Source organism: Cebidichthys violaceus, unplaced genomic scaffold (assembly GCF_023349555.1).
Source record: "Cebidichthys violaceus isolate CVI_PGR_0920_01 unplaced genomic scaffold, fCebVio1.0.p SCAF_19, whole genome shotgun sequence".
NCBI classification, from domain to species: Eukaryota; Metazoa; Chordata; class Actinopteri; order Perciformes; family Stichaeidae; genus Cebidichthys; species Cebidichthys violaceus.
Window position 1 is genome coordinate 3,475,759 of NW_027176361.1, and position 16,424 is coordinate 3,492,182.

At 46.4% G+C, this 16,424-nt stretch overlaps 1 protein-coding gene across 1 annotated transcript; it reads right to left on the bottom strand.

Moving 5' to 3' along the window:
• Window positions 1-18: 18 nt before the first annotated feature.
• Window positions 19-15,930, bottom strand: LOC137874821 (integumentary mucin A.1-like). The gene is made up of 5 exons (XM_068713790.1): window positions 15,735-15,930; window positions 11,493-11,552; window positions 6,765-7,297; window positions 2,874-2,935; window positions 19-148 (listed from the first exon to the last, which is right to left on the bottom strand). The coding sequence occupies exons 1-5, from the start codon at window positions 15,928-15,930 to the stop codon at window positions 19-21; spliced, it is 981 nt and encodes a 326-aa protein (XP_068569891.1).
• Window positions 15,931-16,424: the final 494 nt, after the last annotated feature.

Sequence of the window (16,424 nt, forward strand, 5' to 3'; positions counted from 1 at the left end):
GGTGCAACTGTTGTCTGTTCAGTAGTTGTAGATGCGGTTGTTGTAGTTGCCACTGTCGTAGGTACGGCTGTTGTAGTAGGTGTAGGAGTTGTAGGTGCTGCTGTTGTAGGTGCTACAGTTGTTGTAGTTGAAGGAGTCGTAGGTGCGGCTGTTTTAGGTGCAACTGTTGTCTGTGAAGCAGTTGTAGGTGCGGCTGTTGTAGTTGCCACAGTCGTAGGTGCGGATGTAGTTGTAGTTGCTGCAATCGTAGGTGCTGCTGTTGTTGTAGATGCAGGAGTTGTAGGTGCTGCTGTTGTAGGTGCAACTGTTTGTGCAGCAGTTGTAGGTGCGGCTGTTGTAGTTGCCACAGTCGTAGGTGCGGCTGTTGTTGTAGATGCAGGAGTTGTAGGTGCTGCTGTTGTAGGTGCGACTGTTGTTTGTGCAGCAGTTGTAGGTGCGGCTGTTGTAGTTGCCACAGTCGTAGGTGCGGCTGTTGTTGTAGGTGCAGGAGTCGTAGTTGCTGCTGTTATAGGTGCTACAGATGTTGTAGTTGCAGGAGTCGTAGGTGCAGCTGTTGTAGGTGCAACGGTAGTTGTAGGTGTTGCAGTCGCAGGTGTTGCTGTTGTAGGTGCTACAGTTGTTGTAGGTACAGGAGTAGTAGTTGCTGCAGTTGTAGGTGCTGCTGTTGTAGGTGCAACCGTTGTCTGTGCTGCTGTTGTAGGTGCGGCTGTTGTAGTTGCTACAGTCGTAGTTGGGGCTGTTGTTGTAGGTACAGGAGTTGTAGGTGCAGCTGTTGTAGGTGCAACTGTAGGTGTAGGTGCTGCAGTCGTAGGTGCTGCAGTCGTAGGTGCCGCTGTTGTAGATGCAACTGTTGTCTGTGCTGCAGTTGTAGGTGCGGCTGTTGTAGGTGCTACAGTTGTAGTTGCAGGAGTTGTAGGTGCAGCTGTTGTAGGTGCAACTGTTGTCTGTTCAGTAGTTGTAGGTGGGGCTGTTGTAGGTGCTACAGTTGTTGTAGTTGAAGGAGTTGTAGGTTGAACTGTTGTTGTAGTTGCCACAGTCGTAGGTGCGGATGTAGTTGTAGTTGCTGCAGTCGTAGGTGCTGCTGTTGTAGGTGCAACCGTTGTCTGTGCTGCAGTTGTAGGTGCGGCTTTTGTAGTTGCCACAGTCGTAGGTGCGGCTGTTGTTGAAGGTGCAGGAGTCGTAGGTGCTGCTGTTGTAGGTGCGACTGTTGTCTGTGCAGCAGTTGTAGGTGCGGCTGTTGTAGTTGCCACAGACGTAGGTGCGGCTGTTGTTGTAGGTGCAGGAGTCGTAGTTGCTGCTGTTGTATGAGCTACAGTTGTTGTAGTTGCAGGAGTCGTAGGTGCAGCTGTTGTAGGTTCAGCATTTGTAGGTGCGGCTGTTGTAGTTGCCACAGTTGTAGGTGCGGCTGTTGTTATAGGTGCAGGAGTCGTAGGTGCTGCTGTTGTAGGTGCTACAGATGTAGTTGCAGGAGTTGTAGGTGCAGCTGTTGTAGGTGCAACTGTTGTCTGATCAGTAGTTGTAGGTGCGGCTGTTGTAGTTGCTACAGTTGTTGTAGTTGAAGGATTCGTAGGTGCGGCTGTTGTAGGTGCAACTGTTGTTGTAAGTGCTGCAGTCGTAGGTGCTGCTGTTGTAGGTGCAACTGTTGTCTTTTCTTCAGTTGTAGGTGCGGCTGTTGTAGTTGCCACAGTCTTGGGTACGGCTGTTGTTGTAGGTGCAGAATTCGTAGTTGCGGCTGTTGTATGTGCAACTGTTGTTGTAGGTGTTGCAGTCGTAGGTGCTGCTGTTGTAGGTGCAACTGTTGTCTGTGCAGCAGTTGTAGGTGCGGCTGTTGTAGGTGCAACTGTAGTTGTAGGTGCTGCAGTCGTAGGTGATGCCGTTGTAGGTGCAACTGTGGTTGTAGGTGCTGCAGTCGCAGGTGCCGCTGTTGTAGCTGCAACTGTTGTCTGTGCAGCAGTTGTAGGTGCGGCTGTTGTAGTTGCCACAGTCGTAGATGAGGCTGTTGTAGATGCAGGAGTCGTAGGTGCTGCTGTTGGAGTTGCAACCGTTGTGTCTGCTGCAGTTGTAGGTGCGGCTATTGTTGTAGGTGCAGGAGTCGTAGGTGCTGTTGTTGTAGGTGCAACTGTTGTCTGTGCAGCAGTTGTAGGTGCATCTGTTGAAGGTGCAACTGTAGTTGTAGGTGCTGCAGTCGTAGGTGCTGCTGTTGTAGGTGCTACAGTTGTTGTAGGTGCAGGAGTCGCAGGTGCTGCTGTTGTAGGTGCTACAGTTGTAGTTGCAGGAGTTGTAGGTGCGGCTGTTGTTGGTGCAACTGTTGTAGGTGCTGCAGTCGAAGGTGCTGCTGTTCTAGGTGCAACTGTTGTCTGTTCTGCTGTTGTAGGTGCGGCTGTTGTTGTTGCCACACTCGTAGGTGCGGCTGTTGTAGTTGCCACAGTTGTAGGTGCGGCTGTTGTTGTAGGTGCAGGAGTCGTAGGTGCTGCTGTTGTAGGTGCTACAGTTGTAGTTGCAGGAGTTGTAGGTGCAGCTGTTGTAGGTGCAACTGTAGTTGTAGGTGCTGCAGTCGTTGGTGCTGCTGTTGTAGGTGCTACAGTTGTTGTAGGTGCAGGAGTCATAGGTGCTGCTGTCGTAGGTGCAACTGTTGTCTGTTCAGTAGTTGTAGGTGCGGCTGTAGTAGTTGCCACAGTCGTAAGTACGGCTGTTGTTGTAGGTACAGGAGTAGTAAGTGCTGCTGTTGTATGCGCAACTGTTGTCTGTGCAGCAGTTGTAGGTGCGGTTGTTGTAGTTGCAACAGTCATAGGTGCGGCTGTTGTTGTAGGTGTAGGAGTCGTAGGTGCTGCTGTCGTAGGTGCAACTGTTGTCTGTTCAGCAGTTGTAGTTACCGCAGTCGTAGGTACGGCTGTTGTTGTCGGTGCAGGAGTCGTAGGTGCTGCTGTTGTAGGTGCTTCAGTTGTTGTCGTTGAAGGAGTCGTAGGTGCGGCTGTTGTCAATGCAACTGTTGTTGTTGGTGCTGCAGTCGTAAGCGCTGCTGTTGTAGGTGCAACTGTTGTCTGTTCTGCAGTTGTAGGTGCGGCTGTTGTAGTTGCCACACTCGTAGGTGCGGCTGTTGTTGTAGGTGCAGGTGTCGTAGGTACTGCTGTTATAGGTGCTACAGTTGTAGTTGCAGGAGTTGTAGGTGCAGCTGTTGTAGGTGCAACTGTAGTTGTAGGTGCTGCAGTCGTAGGTGCTGCAGTCGTAGGTGCCGCTGTTGTAGGTGCAACTGTTGTCTGTGCAGCAGTTGTAGGTGCGGCTGTTGTTGTAGATGCAGGAGTTGTAGGTGCTGCTGTTGTCGGTGCTACAGTTGTAGTTGCAGGAGTCGTAGGTGCAGCTGTTGTAGGTGCAACGGTAGTTGTAGGTGCTGCAGTCGTAGGTGCTGCTGTTGTAGGTGCTACAGTTGTTGTAGGAGCAGGAGTCGTAGGTGCTGCTGTCGTAGGTGCAACTGTTGTCTGTTCAGTAGTTGTAGGTGCGGCTGTTGTAGTTGCCACAGTCGTAGGTACGGCTGTTGTTTTAAGTGCAGGAGTCGTAGGTGCTGCTGTTGTAGCTGCAACTGTTGTCTGTGCAGCAGTTGTAGGTGCGGCTGTTGTAGTTGCCAACGTCTTTGGTGCGGCTGTAGTTGTAGTTGCTGCAGTTGTAGGTGCTGCTGTTGTAGGTGCAACCGTTGTCTGTGCTGCAGTTGTAGGTGCGGCTGTTGTAGTTGCCACAGTCGTAGGTGGGGCTGTTGTTGTAGGTACAGGAGTCGTAGGTGCAGCTGTTGTAGGTGCAACTGTTGTCTGTGCTGCAGTTGTAGGTGCGGCTGTTGTAGGTGCTACAGTTGTAGTTGCAGGAGTTGTAGATGCAGCTGTTGTAGGTGCAACTGTTGTCTGTTCAGTAGTTGTAGGTGGGGCTGTTGTAGGTGCTACAGTTGTTGTAGTTGAAGGAGTTGTAGGTTCAACTGTTGTTGTAGGTGCTGCAGATGTAGTTGCCACAGTCGTAGGTGCGGATGTAGTTGTAGTTGCTGCAGTCGTAGGTGCTGCTGTTGTAGGTGCAACCGTTGTCTGTGCTGCAGTTGTAGGTGCGGCTGTTATAGTTGCCACAGTCGTAGGTGCGGCTGTTGTTGAAGGTGCAGGAGTCGTAGGTGCTGCTGTTGTAGCTGCGACTGTTGTCTGTGCAGCAGTTGTAGGTGCGGCTGTTGTAGTTGCCACAGACGTAGGTGCGGCTGTTGTTGTAGGTGCAGGAGTCGTAGTTGCTGCTGTTGTATGAGGTACAGTTGTTGTAGTTGCAGGAGTCGTAGGTGCAGCTGTTGTAGGTTCAGCATTTGTAGGTGCGGCTGTTGTAGTTGCCACAGTTGTAGGTGCGGCTATTGTTATAGGTGCAGGAGTCGTAGGTGCTGCTGTTGTAGGTGCTACAGATGTAGTTGCAGGAGTTGTAGGTGCAGCTGTTGTAGGTGCAACTGTTGTCTGATCAGTAGTTGTAGGTGCGGCTGTTGTAGTTGCTACAGTTGTTGTAGTTGAAGGAGTTGTAGGTGCTGCCATTGTAGGTTCAACTGTTGTTGTAGGTGCTGCAGTCGTAGGTGCTGCTGTTGTAGGTGCAACTGTTGTCTGTGCTGCAGTTGTAGGTGCGGCTGTTGTAGTTGCCAAAGTCGTAGGTGAGGCTGTTGTAGTTGCAAGATTCGTAGGTGCTGCTGTTGGAGGTGCAACCGTTGTATGTGCTGCAGTTGTAGGTGCGGCTGTTGTAGTAGCCACAGTCGTAGGTGCGGCTATTGTTTTAGGTGCAGGAGTCGTAGGTGCTGTTGTTGTAGGTGCAACTGTTGTCTGTGCAGCAGTTGTAGGTGCAGCTGTTTTAGTTGCAACTGTAGTTGTAGATGCTGCAGTCGTAGGTGCTGCTGTTGTAGGTGCTACAGTTGTTGTAGGTTCATGAGTCGTAGGTGCTGCTGTTGTAGGTGCTACAGATGTAGTTGCAGGAGTTGTAGGTGCAGCTGTTGTAGGTGCAACTGTTGTCTGATCAGTAGTTGTAGGTGCGGCTGTTGTAGTTGCCACAGTTGTTGTAGTTGAAGGAGTTGTATGTGCTGCCGTTGTAGGTTCAACTGTTGTTGTAGGTGCTGCAGTCGTAGGTGCTGCTGTTTTAGGTGCAACTGTTGTCTGTGCTGCAGTTGTAGGTGCGGCTGTTGTAGTTGCCAAAGTCGTAGGTGAGGCTGTTGTAGTTGCAAGAGTCGTAGGTGCTGCAGTTGGAGGTGCAACCGTTGTCTGTGCTGCAGTTGTAGGTGCGGCTGTTGTAGTAGCCACAGTCGTAGGTGCGGCTATTGTTTTAAGTGCAGGAGTCGTAGGTGCTGTTGTTGTAGGTGCAACTGTTGTCTGTGCAGCAGTTGTAGGTGCAGCTGTTTTAGTTGCAACTGTAGTTGTAGATGCTGCAGTCGTAGGTGCTGCTGTTGTAGGTGCTACAGTTGTTGTAGGTTCAGGAGTCATAGGTGCTGCTGTTGTAGGTGCTACAGTTGTAGTTGCAGGAGTTTTAGGCTCAGCTGTTGTAGGTGCAACTGTAGTTGTACGTGCTGCAGTCGTAGTTGCTGCTGTTGTAGGTGCAGGAGTCGTAGGTGCTGCTGTCGTAAGTGCAACTGTTGTCTGTTCAGTAGTTGTAGATGCGGTTGTTGTAGTTGCCACTGTCGTAGGTACGGCTGTTGTTGTAGGTGCAGGAGTTGTAGGTGCTGCTGTTGTAGGTGCTACATTTGTTGTAGTTGAAGGAGTCGTAGGTGCGGCTGTTTCAGGTGCAACTGTTGTTGTAGCTGCTGCAGTCGTTGGTGCTGCTGTTGTAGGTGCAACTGTTGTCTGTGAAGCAGTTGTAGGTGCAGCTGTTGTAGTTGCCACAGTCGTAGGTGCGGATGTAGTTGTAGTTGCTGCAGTCGTATGTGCTGCTGTTGTTGTAGATGCAGGAGTTGTAGTTGCTGCTGTTGTAGGTGTGACTGTTTGTGCAGCAGTTGTAGGTGCGGCTGTTGTAGTTGCCACAGTTGTAGGTGCGGTTGTTGTTGTAGATGCAGGAGTTGTAGGTGCTGCTGTTGTAGGTGCAACTGTTTGTGCAGCAGTTGTAGGTGCGGCTGTTGTACTTGCCACAGTCGTAGGTGCGGCTGTTGTTGTAGGTGCAGGAGTCGTAGTTGCTGCTGTTGTAGGTGCTACAGTTGTTGTAGATGCAGGAGTTGTAGGTGCTGCTGTTGTAGGTGCGACTGTTGTTTGTGCAGCAGTTTTAGGTGCGGCTGTTGTAGTTGCCACAGTCGTAGGTGCGGCTGTTGTAGGTGCAGGAGTCGTAGTTGCTGCTGTTGTAGGTGCTACAGTTGTTGTAGTTGCAGGAGTCGTAGGTGCAGCTGTTGTAGGTGCAACGGTAGTTGTAGGTGCTGCAGTCGTAGGTGTTCCTGTTGTAGGTGCTACAGTTGTTGTAGGTGCAGGAGTAGTAGGTGCTGCCGTTGTAGGTGCAACTGTGGTTGTAGGTGCTGCAGTCGTAGGTGCCGCTGTTGTATGTGCAACTGTTGTAGGTGCTGCTGTTGTAGGTGCTACAGTTGTTGTAGGTTCAGGAGTCGTAGGTGCTGCTGTTGTAGGTGCTACAGTTGTAGTTGCAGGAGTTTTAGGCTCAGCTGTTGTAGGTGCAACTGTAGTTGTAGGTGCTGCAGTCGTAGGGGCTGCTGTTGTAGGTGCTACAGTTGTTGTAGGTGCAGGAGTCGTAGGTGCTGCTGTCGTAGGTGCAACTGTTGTCTGTTCAGTAGTTGTAGATGCGGTTGTTGTAGTTGCCACTGTCGTAGGTACGGCTGTTGTTTTAGGTGCAGGAGTTGTAGGTGCTGCTGTTGTAGGTGCTACAGTTGTTGTAGCTGCTGCAGTCGTTGGTGCTGCTGTTGTAGGTGCAACTGTTGTCTGTGAAGCAGTTGTAAGTGCGGCTGTTGTAGTTGCCACAGTCGTAGGTGCGGATGTAGTTGTAGTTGGTGCAGTCGGAGGTGCTGCTGTTGTTGTAGATGCAGGAGTTGTAGGTGCTGCTGTTGTAGGTGCTACAGTTGTTGTAGTTGCAGGAGTCGTAGGTGCAGCTGTTGTAGGTGCGACTGTTGTTTGTGCAGCAGTTGTTGGTGCGGCTGTTGTAGTTGCCACAGTTGTAGGTGCGGCTGTTGTTGTAGATGCAGGAGTTGTAGGTGCTGCTGTTGTAGGTGCGACTGTTGTTTGTGCAGCAGTTGGAGGTGCGGCAGTTGTAGTTGCCACAGTCGTAGGTTCGGCTGTTGTTGTAGGTGCTGCAGTTGTAGGTGCGGCTGTTGTAGGTGCGGCTGTTGTTGTAGTTGCAGGTGTCGTAGGTGATGCTGTTGTAGGTGCTACAGTTGTAGTTGCAGGAGTTGTAGGTGCAGCTGTTGTAGGTGCAACTGTAGTTGTAGGTGCTGCAGTCATAGGTGCTGCTGTTGTAGGTGCCACAGTTGTTGTAGCCGCGGGAGTCGTACGTGCTGCTGTTGGAGGTGCAACTGTTGTCTGTATTGCAGTTGTAGGTGCGGCTGTTGTAGTTGCCACAGTCATAGATGCAGCTGCTGTTGTAGGTGCAGGAGTCGTAGGTGCAACTGTTGTCTTTGCAGCAGTTGTAGGTGCGGCTGTTGTAGTTGCCACAGTCGTAGGTGCGGATGTTGTTGTAGTTGCTGCAGTCGTAGGTGCTGCTGTTGTAGGTGCGGCTGTTGCAGTTGCCACAGTCGTAGGTGCGGCTGTTTTTGTAGGTGCAGGAGTCGTAGGTGCTGCTGTTGTAGGTGCGACTGTTGTTGTAGGTGCAGGAGTCGTAGGTGCTGCCGTTGTAGGTGCAACTGTGGTTGTAGGTGCTGCAATAGTAGTTGCCGCTGTTGTTGGTGCAACTGTTGTCTGTGCAGCAGTTGTAGGTGCGGCTATTGTAGTTGCCACAGTCGTAGGTGCGGCTATTGTTGTAGGTGCAGGAGTCGTAGGTGCTGTTGTTGTAGGTGCAACTGTTGTCTGTGCAGCAGTTGTAGGTGCAACTGTCGTTGTAGGTGGTGCAGTCGTAGGTGCGGCTGTTGTATGTGCTACAGTTGTTGTTGGTGCAGGAGTCGTAGGTGCAACTGTTTTTGTAGGTGCTGCAGTCGTAGGTGCCGCTGTTGTAGGTGCAACTGTTGTCTGTGCAGCAGTTGTAGGTGCGGCTGTTGTACTTGCCACAGTCGTAGGTGCGGCTGTTGTTGTAGGTGCAGGAGTCATAGTTGCTTCTGTTGTAGGTGCTACAGTTGTAGTAGGTGAAGGAGTAGTAGGTGCTGCCGTTGTAGGTGCAACTGTGGTTGTAGGTGCTGCAGTCATTGGTGTCGCTGTTGAAGGTGCAACTGTTGTATGTGCTGCAGTTGTAGGTGCGGCTGTTGTTGTAGGTGCAGGAGTCGTAGGTGCTGCTGTTGTAGGTGCTACAGTTGTAGTTGCAGGAGTTGTAGGTGCAGCTGTTGTAGGTGCAACTGTAGTTGTAGGTGCTGCAGTCGTAGGTGCTGCTGTTGTAGGTGCCACAGTTGTTGTAGGTGCAGGAGTTGTAGGTGCTGCTGTTGGAGGTGCAACCGTTGTCTGTGCTGCAGTTGTAGGTGTAGCTGTTGTAGGTGCAACTGTATTTGTAGGTGCTGCAGTCGTAGGTGCTGCCGTTGTAGGTGCAACTGTGGTTGTAGGTGCTGCAGTCGCAGGTGCCGCTGTTGTAGTTGCCACAGTGGTAGGTGCGGCGATTGTTGTAGGTGCAGGAGTCGTAGGTGCTGTTGTTGTAGGTGCAACTGTTGTCTGTGCAGCAGTTGTAGGTGCAGCTGTTGTAGGTGCAACTGTAGTTGTAGGTGCTGCAGTCGTAGGTGCTGCTGTTGTAGGTGCTACCGTTGTTGTAGGTGCAGGAGTCGAAGGTGCTGCTGTTGTAGGTGCTACAGTTGTAGTTGCAGGAGTTGTAGGTGCAGCTTTTGAAGGTACAACTGAAGTTGTAGGTGCTGCAGTCGTAGGTGCTTCTGTTGTCTGATCAGTAGTTGTAGGTGCGGCTGTTGTAGTTGCCACAGTCGTAGGTGCGGATGTAGTTGTAGTTGCTGCAGTCGTAGGTGCTGCTGTTGTAGGTTCAACCCTTGTCTGTGCAGCAGTTGTAGGTGCGGCTGTTGTAGTTGCCACAGACGTAGGTGCGGCTATTGTTGTAGATGCAGGAGTCGTAGTTGCTGCTGTTATAGGTGCTACAGTTGTTGTAGTTGCAGGAGTCGTAGGTGCAGCTGTTGTATGTGCAGAATTTGTAGGTGCGGCTGTTGTAGTTGCCACAGTTGTAGGTGCGGCTGTTGTTTTAGGTGCAGGAGTCGTAGGTGCTGCTGTTGTAGGTGCTACAGATGTAGTTGCAGGAGTTGTAGGTGCAGCTGTTGTAGTTGCAACTGTAGTTGTAGGTGCTGCAGTCATAGGTGCTGCTGTTGTAGGTGCTACAGTTGTTGTAGGTGCAGGAGTCGTAGGTGATGCCGTTGTAGGTGCAACTGTGGTTGTAGGTGCTGCAATAGTAGTTGCCGCTGTTGTTGGTGCAACTGTTGTCTGTGCAGCAGTTGTAGGTGCAGCTGTTGTAGGTGCAACTGTATTTGTAGTTGCTGCAGTCGTAGGTGCTGCTGTTGTAGGTGCTACAGTTGTTGTAGGTGCAGGAGTCGTAAGTGCAACTGTGGTTGTAGGTGCTGCAGTCGTAGGTGCCGCTGTTGTAGGTGCAACTGTTGTCTGTGCAGCAGTTGTAGGTTCCGCTGTTGTAGTTGCCACAGTCGTAGGTGCGGCTATTGTTGTAGGTACAGGAGTCGTAGGTGCTGTTGTTGTAGGTAAGACTGTTGTCTGTGCAGCAGTTGTAGGTGCAGCTGTTGTAGGTGCAACTGTAGTTGTAGGTGCTGCAGTTGTAGGTGCTGCCGTTGTAGGTGCAACTGTGGTTGTAGGTGCTGCAGTCGCAGGTGCCGCTGTTGTAGCTGCAACTGTTGTCTGTGCAGCAGTTGTAGGTGCGGCTGTTGTAGTTGCCACAGTCGTAGGTGCGGCAGTAGTTGTAGATGCTGCAGTCGTAGGTGCAGCTGTTGTAGGTGCTACCGTTGTCTGTGCTGCAGTTGTAGGTGCGGCTGTTGTAGTTGCCACAGTCGTAGGTGAGGCTGTTGTAGGTGCAGGAGTCGTAGGTGCTGTTGTTGGAGGTGCAACTGTTGTCTGTGCAGCAGTTTTAGGTGCAGCTGTTGTAGGTGCAACTGTAGTTGTAGGTGCTGCAGTCGTAGGTGCAGCTGTTGTAGGTACAACTGTAGTTGTAGGTGCTGCAGTCGTAGGTGCTGCTGTTGTAGGTGCTACAGTTGTTGTAGGTGCAGGAGTCGTAGGTGCTGCTGTCGTAGGTGCAACTGTTGTCTGTTCAGTAGTTGTAGGTGCGGCTGTTGTAATTGCCACAGTCGTAGGTACGTCTGTTGTTGTAGGTGCAGGAGTCGTAGGTGCTGCTGTTGTAGGTGCTACAGTTGTTGTAGTTGAAGGAGTCGTAGGTGCGGCTGTTGTAGGTGCAACTGTTGTTGTAGGTGCTGCAGTCGTAGGTGCTGCTGTTGTAGGTGCAACTGTTGTCTGTGCAGCAGTTGTAGGTGCGGCTGTTGTAGTTGCCACAGTCGTAGGTGCGGATGTAGTTGTAGTTGCCACAGTCGTAGGTGCGGCTGTTGTTGTAGATGCAGGAGTTGTAGGTGCTGCTGTTATAGGTGCGACTGTTGTATGTGCAGCAGTTGTAGGTGCTACAGTTGTTGTAGTTGCCATATTTGTAGGTGCAGCTGTTGTTGTAGGTGCAGGAGTTGTAGGTACTGCTGTTGTAGGTTCTACAGTTGTTGTAGTTGCAGGAGTCGTAGTTGCTGCTGTTGTAGGTGCAACCGTTGTCTGTGCTGCAGTTGTAGGTGCGGCTGTTGTAGTTTCCACAGTCGTAGGTGCTGCTGTTGTAGGTGCTACAGTTGTTGTAGTTGCAGGAGTCGTAGGTGCAGCTGTTGTAGCTGCAACTGTTGTCTGTGCAGCGGTTGTAGGTTGGGCTGTTGTAGTTGCCACAGTCGTAGGTGCTGCTGTTGTGGGTGCAACTGTTGTAGTTGCCGCAGTTGTAGGTGCGGATGTTGTAGTTACCACAGTCGTAGGTGCTGCTGTTGTAGGTGCTACAGTTGTTGTAGTTGCCATATTTGTAGGTGCAGCTGTTGTTGTAGGTGCAGGAGTTGTAGGTACTGCTGTTGTAGGTTCTACAGTTGTTGTAGTTGCAGGAGTCGTAGGTGCAGCAGTTGTAGGTGCGGCTGTTGTAGTTGCCACAGTCGTAGGTGCTGCAAATGAATATTAAAACACGTTACTTTTTTCCTTCTGAACTGATCAAGATCTTCTTGTTATAATACACTGATTTTTATACGAAACAATTGATGAGATGTCGGCAAGAACTCCACATTAAATAATTTTTTTGATGTTTACTACAACTTAACTTAACTTTTAACTGTAATTGATCATTAACCTATGCAATGGATTTAATGTCAAACAACTTACCTATCAGAATCAGGAAAATCGATACTATCCGTCCGACACCCATATCGTTTTCCTCTGAATCTAGAAAATCAAACAATACAGAGACATTCTCAGAGACACAGCATGTCAAAATGTTTTTCACTACAGTTATGACTCATTACAATATTACTTATTACAATTATTACTTTTTAAATAGATGAAGCAACATCAGCAGCAATACAAATGTGTCTGTATATATCTTTCCCCTTGTGTTTATATTTGAACATATGATATTTAACTAGATTAGCAACAATTTTACAAATTGAAGTCACTCAGCATAATGACTATCAATTTGTTTTGGCAAATGGCCAAGTTCCCTTCACAAGACCTAATTTCAGTCTCCCAAAGTCAAAGCAATACAAAAAGAAACCATGTCAGATTTTCAGAATGTATTGCTAAAACTGAACCCTGCCTGAAAAATTCCACATGTTTCTTCACACGTCACCGACAAATTGCTTCTCATATTCCATCTTCAATTTCTTGTGTCTATTCTTCAGCAGATGTTATCCAGGATAGAGCTAATGGAATATACATGTCTATTTGCAGTACCTCAAAAAGCAGAGTACTTGAACAGGCAGGTGCAACAATCTGTGCTACTGTTTACAAGCATCAACCAGGCTCAAATGCCTGAAAGCAAAGCACTGAAGCTCTATTAGAGCAGGTGTGCTACTATCTGACTCCATGATTGAGAAGTACTAAAAGAGATTGCTACATGAACCAATACTGTATCACATTTTTGATAAAGATTTATACTTACTTTTAATCAGCTCTACCAATAAGTCTTATGAGTTAGTAGTACTCTTTGGATTTACAGTGCAGGATGCTCATGTGTTTGTACCTAAAACAGTGCATTTTTACCACGCTGCCAAAAGAAATGTTACACTAACCATGATAATAGAGATCACTTTTAATTGGGAAAAAACTAGGATATCAGCCAAAGACAAACCGTTGAAGCAGGATATCACAAAGTATTCCAAAAATGTTATGTTAGTTTAAAAATACTATCAAAAAAGGATTGAACTCCCTCCTGAAACAGAAATCCCTGAACATTTCTTAAAATTGGAATTAACATATTGGTATCTGTGATATTGCAAACCTTAAATGTTATGTGACAGTCTACATATATTAAAGTCTTTATTTTGGAACAGAATAAAAACTAATAATATAAATCGTAGATCTTGCACCACAGCAAGGTAAAAAACCTAATTTCAGAATAAATAATTTCAGCATAATGGCATCCTCCATTCTTTTGTTGGGTAACATTCCACCTGAACGTTGAAAGGAGTTCCACCGGTGCAAATTTACGACAAACGCTTGAATATACATTTCTAGTGATGTGGAGTGGGAAGAAATGCAAGAAAATGTTTTTTCACAAACAAACATGTTGAATAAATATTGTATATATGTATGTATATGTTATCTGAGTAAATATATAAATGGATGATAGTACAATCAAAGTACAAAACAATGATATTATTAGGACACATAAAAAGAAAAGCATCTCATTTTTATTTTCTAATATTTACTTTAGACACTAAAAGTGTCACTTGGTGACATCATTATGCTCCAGTAGGAAATATGAAGTATGAAATAAATTTCTTCCAACCTCAATGTCAATACATGAAACAGAGTTTTTCAAATTACTAATTGTGGCTTATTATTGTTAATACCTGTTTTTGATTGACTGTAAAATAATTTATGATATCACATTTTTCTGTACTTCTCAGCACTATAGAAAATTGATTCTTAGCGATATAATTAATTAAATCAATGCAACCTCGACCTGGATAAGCGGCATAAAATGGATTGGTGGATGAACCACAGTAAAATGTATTTATTTAAGTTTATTGAAGCTTTTGCTTAAATTGGCACTTGCCCAATATGGGTCAATCAGCTTCCTAACTACTTTAGGTAGCACTAGTACATTGTTTGCTCAAGGTCCCATGGTGCTGACAAAAACGTCACATAAAAAGATTAAATTGCCTCCTGAAAGCGCGATCCACTCTAGCAACAAACATTCTTTTAGTTTGTACGGTCCAATGTCCGGACAGCATTATCAACAGATTTTAGAATGTACTTACCCAAAAGGGTGAGATATAAGATGAAAAGTTATAAATTCCCCCTCTCTTTCTGCTTTCAATGTTTTAAACAATTTCAGAGTCTTATAATTCAGTCCAGTTCACAACGGTTATATTGCAAACCTTTGTGTGACAGTCCACATCTATTAAGGCCTTTGAAACGGAATAAAGGCTGAAGACAAAACAAAGCGTATTCTGAATTGCAGCTGTCAATCTGTCAGTGTCTTGGTACACTCCCTTCTTTTGTCCTTTGAATTGCTGGTGCATTCCACCTATGACTATGTTGAAAGAAGTTTTTCCAGTTTTTCCATATAAATATAGATACTAGTGACACGATAATGGAGCAGGAAGAAATACAAGGGACAAAAAGCATATTAAAACATACTTAATGATTATTGTATTTTATGTTTGAAATTATGAGAGTAAATATGTGACTACATGATACAATACAGTTAAAGTACAAAGCAATAATATATATACACAGTATATATTGACACATCATAAGAAAAGCATCTCATCTTCATTTCTTCATATTCTTCCAAGAAAGTGTACATTTTTTATCTGTTCCAGTCTTAAATCACAATTTTTAATGAATTATGAATATGTACTTGTACTTTTCCACCTTAAATATCAATAGAAATGAACTATTACAGCACATACATTTGTGACATCAATATAAAACTCTTAACAAATACTGGAATCACTTTACCTTACATTTAGTTCAGAAAGAAATATCTTACATATAGGACACACATTTTAAATTAGGTAATCATAAACCATTAGGTCCCCCTGCATAAATACAAAATAGAAAATAGTAACATTGTGTGTGTTTGTTTGTTCTTCATAGACATTTCTGTGTTGTTGTTTTTTAAAGGAGCTGTATTTAACATTCTGAACATTAATAAAGCAGCAAGTCTTTGTGACGTCGCCCATAGTTTTTTTTAATAGCCCAAAGTGGGAGGCTACGGCTATTGGCTAGGTCAAAAATGGGTAAAGAGGGGGATCGTCGTGTTTGGCCCGAGTGATGCAGCAGAGCAGACAGCTGGTGGCGAGCGACCTGAGACTGTACCCACCTGTCACTCAAAGCAACCACAGCCTCAATTATGTCTAATTTCAAGCTTTAATATAATTAAAACAGGTGAGTTAATAAGAATTAACATCCTGAACAGTTGTCATGAACAGGGAAATTAGTTATAGAACACCAAATATTTTTTTGTACCAGGCTGTGAACATGCATATTTCTGGTGTAAAGTTGGGCATTTTAACCTTGTAAAATGTTTCGGCCCAATTTAAAGGGCCGAAAGAGACAGGGTCTCAGACAAAAGTAAATGTTAGCAACAGATATTTTTGAAGACTTATTTGAAAAGGTTAACATGAACGATGAAAAGGAGTAGTCCATTTCACATTATGTCAAAAACCACGGCAACTTTGATTCTTGTCAAGATAGTCATTGAAACGCATGGGTGATTGAGATCATGGAGAAACACATTTGGTGTGATGACTCCCTCTGTTGATGAATATGGCTACACTAGGGTACAATTTCTTCCCCTCTTTATTAACAGAACAGTGTAGCAGGGATATGTCCAGAGGGTATGACAAAAAGCATATGTAATTACGGTGCCATATTACAAAAGTTTGAGGCTTAGAGTCGATTTATCTTTATGTTTGTTGGATTTCTACACCAATAAAACCAAGCTATTCGTCCATCCTGTTGCATTTAAAGGATTATTTTTTTCCCTTCAAAAATCTTTAGTATCCATCCAAAATACTTTTGTATAATAAATGCAATAGATTAGAAGAACAGATGGCAAATGCCTTTTTGTAATTCCTTGGAAGTCACAAGATTATTCAATATACAGTATAAACCTAGAGAGGTTTATACTGTATACCCCCTCCTGAGGTTCCGGACGGTTTTCCAGAAACACCCTGGTGCCGACCGAAAGTCCTTCTCCATGGCTACTCCGAACTCCGAACTCCCACACCCGCTGCTTTGCCTCCTTGACGGCAGCGGCTGTAGCCCTTCGGGTCTGTCGGTACCTTGCAACTGCCTCTATAGTCCTCCGGGATAACATATCCCGGAAGGCCTCTTTCTTCAGTCGGACGGCTTCCCTGACCAACGGTGTCCACCATGGTGTTCGAGGGTTACCGGCCGTTGAGGCACCTAGGACCTTGAGACCACAGCTCACCGCCGTAGCTTCGGCAATAGAAGCTTTGAAGATCGTCCATTCCTGTTCGATGCCCCCAACCTCCACAGGGATGCTAGAAAAGCTCCACCGGAGGTGTGAGTTGAAGATCTCCCAGACAGGAGCCTCCACCAGATGTTCCCAGTTTGAGTATTCCATTATCATTAATTTGTAATGTTAGAGAAATTCACTCGAGGCCGATGTAAAAATCATTATCACAGGACATTTATTCTTGCAAGAAGGAGACAGAGTTGAAACACATACAAGTCATGCATCAAGGCTGCTCAGAGGTCTGTTTCTGAGTCTCTGTTATTTATACTGCAGATAACACACAAGTGCACTTGCACAGAATCATTTGCATAAAGCTACGTGACATGTCTTGAACTCGTTCTTCTCCCCTTCCGCACAAGCAAACGTCATCTTGACGTTTAGTAAGATATAAAATCACCCCTTACAGAAGGTCACAGTGACTGCTAAACGAGGAACATCTGAGATAGCAAGTGTGAAGAGAGTTCACACAGGAGCCACAGACTTCACAGAGCCTTGTATGTTAAACCATAAGAACAGATCATTCTAAAAGTTATTAAGTTATATAATATCCCCGACTACTCCAAACATGATGTACAGTATTGGTTTAATATGCTCTTTGTATA